General features: G+C 39.9%; 2 protein-coding genes across 2 annotated transcripts in view; both read right to left on the bottom strand.

Annotated features, from left to right (window-relative positions):
- Positions 1 to 3,819, bottom strand: part of LOC115281187 (zinc finger protein 345-like) — a 486,358-nt gene that overhangs the window by 425,283 nt on the left and 57,256 nt on the right.
- LOC115280889 (zinc finger protein 883-like) overlaps positions 3,135 to 3,819 on the bottom strand; it is a 54,958-nt gene continuing 54,273 nt past the window's right edge. The window contains 1 exon segment of the mRNA XM_029926056.1: positions 3,135 to 3,210. Within this exon segment, the coding sequence (XP_029781916.1) occupies positions 3,135 to 3,210 (76 nt within the window).

Raw genomic sequence — 3,819 nt, 5'->3', positions numbered from 1 at the left:
AACTCCTACTGGAGAGAAACCTTACACACATAAAAAATGTGGGAAGGCCTTTACCCAACACTTTCCTATTACCAAAGATCACCGAATCCATTCTGGAGAGAAACCTTACCAATGTAACGAATGTGGCAAGGCCTTTAGCAGGCCCTCAGAGCTCACTAGACATCACAGAATCCATACTGGAGAGAAACCTTACCAATGTCAAGAATGTGGCAAGGCCTTTAGCAGGCCCTCAGAGCTCACTAGACATCACAGAATTCATACTGGAGAGAAACCTTACCAATGTCAAGAATGTGGCAAGGCCTTTACACACATCTCAGGCCTTACCAACTATCACAGAATCCATACCGGAGAGAAACCTTATCAATGTAACGAATGTGGCAAGGCCTTTTCCCAGCTCTCAGGCCTTACCTACCACCACAAAATCCATACTGGAGAGAAACCTTACCAATGTCAAGAATGTGGCCAGGCCTTTATGCAGCTCTCAACCCTTAATCAACATCACAAAATCCATACTGGAGAGAAACCTTACCAATGTAAAGGATGTGTGAAGGCCTTTTCCAAGCGCTCACACCTTACTAGACATCAGAGAATCCATACTGGAGAGAATCCTTAGCAATGTACAGAATGTGGCAAGGCCTTTAGCTATTCCTCTTACCATAGTCAACATCACTAAGAAATCTTACCAATGTGAACAATATGGTATGGCCTTTCAGCAGTCCTCATTCCTAAATCAACATCGCAGAATTCATACTAGATTGACACTTTGCAAATGTAAAGAATATGGCCAGATCTTAAAGTGACTTTACACCTTACCAACATCACAGAATTCATACTAGATAAAAGTGAGCAATGTATAGAATGAATTAAGGTCTTTATTCACTCTTCAACCTGTACTCATTATCACAGATTTCATATTAGAGCAAATCTTCCAAATTTAAGGAACATGAGGAAAGTTTTGTGGACCGCTCACTCCTTATTTCACATTGGAAAACTTATACTGGAGAATAATCACTGAATACTAAACAATGTGGCAAGGCTTAAGCAATTCTACATCCTGATTCCTGTTCAGAGAAGGAATACTGGGGAGGATTTTGAAATTACAGAATTCAGAATTTGGAAAGCCTGTTATTCAGAGGTGAAGCTTCATTCATCCCAGAATTCATACTGGAGAAGAAGCTTAAAAATGTACAGAATGTAGCAAAACATCTATGACTGCTCAACCCTACTCAGGATCACAGACTTTATAGTGAGGAGAAACATTACAAAGGTAAAGAATGTGTCCAGCCTATAGCTGGAGCTCACAACTTGCTCCACATCATAGCTATCTTACAACATAGAAAGTCACATGTGGAGAAAATTGCAGTGCTTCTAAGAGGAATTTGATTAATCAGTATCTGAAAATGCACATGAGATTTAGATCCTACAACATAATAAATGAGGCAAGGTCTTCATTTTAAATGTACACTTTAGCAAACTGTAGACATGTATGAAAGAAGGTAGTTTGGAAGACAAATATTTAGAAAAATATACATATTGATATCAAATATTAATAAATGTCACAGAACTCACCTTGGAATGTAGAATATCAGTCTCTATTCAGACATACATCAAAATACTGATGGTAAGGAATAATGCAAAGTTAAACATGATGTATGTGCTATTATGCCTCAAAAGAGTAAATGGATTAGTTTTTGTAATGTTGATATTTTGTGAGAGAGAGAGAGAGAGACATAGAGTCAGCAGGATTGAGGAGGAGCAGAGAAGGAGGAAGACAGATTCTGAAACAGGTTCTAGGCTCTGAACTGTCAACACAGAGCCTGATAGGGAACTTGAACTCACCCTCTGGGCCAAAGTTTCATGCTTAACTGACTGAACCACCCAGGTGTCCCTAAAAGGACCAGTTTTTGTGTAGGTATCATAATTTCAGTCTGTGTGCTTTTTTTTTTTTTGTCACATCAACCCTATCTGACATTTGTGACTAGAAATTATTAGTATATTTCTACTCTCAAAATACTTCCAAAATTCATTAATTCTAAGTGGCTTTTGAAAATTATGTCCCTGATTATTGATGCAGCAGAGATACGACATGCCCTTCTTCACTCCGTGTGACTCATGCCTCATTCTCCATGGAAGATGAAGGGCCACATAATACACAACGTACAAGGAGATGCTGTTGTTGGTGAAGACATTGATGCAAGTTCTCATGAAAGAAGTGTTAAAACATCACTCTTTTCCCTCTATTAAGACAAAAATATTACAAATAAAATAATTTCCCACTAGTTTTTAAGCCAAAAAGAGGTGGCAGTGCAGTGAAACACTGGTGTAATTTCACTACAGCAATAGTTAGAGAATGTCATCTGATGTGGTTGGAATGATGAAATCCTCAGAGAGATTAGAAAGAGCAGAACCAATTCTCCCCAAATACCATACGATAAGAAATACACATTTTGAATATTGTCTAAAAACGTACTTATATTTGGAGACAGAAAGATAGAGTGTGAGTGGGGGAGGGGCAGAGAGAGATACAGAATCCGAAGCAGGCGCCAGGTTCTGAGCTGTCAGCACAGAGTTCTGTTCGGGTCCAAATCATAAGCCATGAGACAGTGACCTAAGCTGAGGTCAGATGCATAACTGACTGAGCCATCAGATGCCCCTATAAATACACAGTTTTAATGAATGACCTCAAGCCTGGACATTATGGAAGTCTATTCCCACATCGTTTTATCAACAAATACTTTCTGAAGGCTTGTATTCTAGATTTTGTACAATTGTAATAGAGTGGATTTGAAATGCATAACTTAGTCTGTGTGTGAAGTTAAAAAATTCAATTAATAAAACAAATGTGTGTAATGTGTTAACATGCTTGTGTACAGAGTGGCCTGTTATCCCTACACCACTGTTAACCTATCTCATGATTAAATCACAAAGGGTGGGGTGGAAGGTACGAAAATGCAAAGATCTCTTTCCACTGTAGGATGGGAACTTGACGTGACTCCCTTTTGGAACTTCAAAGTCACAGGCAACTCTTGGTCACATCCTCTGAGGAATAAGTGTCAGAGGGATAAGGAACTGGCCAATGTGGGTTTCTGAGGATAAGGGAAGTGCCAGTACATCTTCATGGTTTAACTGAATTCCTACGTGTTACTGAGGACTGGATGCTGTAAGATGACACGCATTCCGGTGATGCGCAGGCCTTGATCAGTGGCAGTTCTGGAGGAGGACATATCGGTTGATGTAATCATTGTGGGCATAGCTTTCATGTGTCACATTTTACAGTAGATATTGGGATGATGCTCTAAGGGCCTAGGTACAGGGGGATAGGTTCTGAGGCAGGGACCCAATGAGATTGATTAGAACGCTGTATTATTTGAACTATTTTCATTCTCTGAATTAGGGGTTGTAGACAATCTACAAAGTCACATAGGCAGCAGGGATTTTTTTAAGGAGGAGTCAAAGAACTACTGAGCCTTGACCTGCAGGGGAAGCAGTGGTCCAGTGCTGAATCATTCTTGATGTGATCTCAAGACTTGCTGGCATCAGAAAAGGCCACTTTTCTACCACAGCCAAGCTTGATCTCCTAGGAACATTGTGCTACTTGTTTCCCCAGCATTAGTGGTCTGTGGAAATCTCAAAGAAGCTACAATTAGTCAAGCCATAAGCCAGAGACAATAGATCAGTGCGTTAGAGGTATGTGCCCATGACAGTTTTTGGAACAGTTATGGTCTGAGAAAGTCTGTATTTGCAAAGTAACTTACGTACATCATTCAGGCAGTGTTTATGGAACTTCTACTCCGTGCACACACACAGCTTTTACTCACA

This window comes from Suricata suricatta, chromosome 16 (genome assembly GCF_006229205.1).
Source record: "Suricata suricatta isolate VVHF042 chromosome 16, meerkat_22Aug2017_6uvM2_HiC, whole genome shotgun sequence".
Classification (NCBI taxonomy): Eukaryota; Metazoa; Chordata; class Mammalia; order Carnivora; family Herpestidae; genus Suricata; species Suricata suricatta.
Note: the sequence above shows the minus strand (reverse complement) of the source record. Positions and strands in the feature narration are given on the sequence as shown.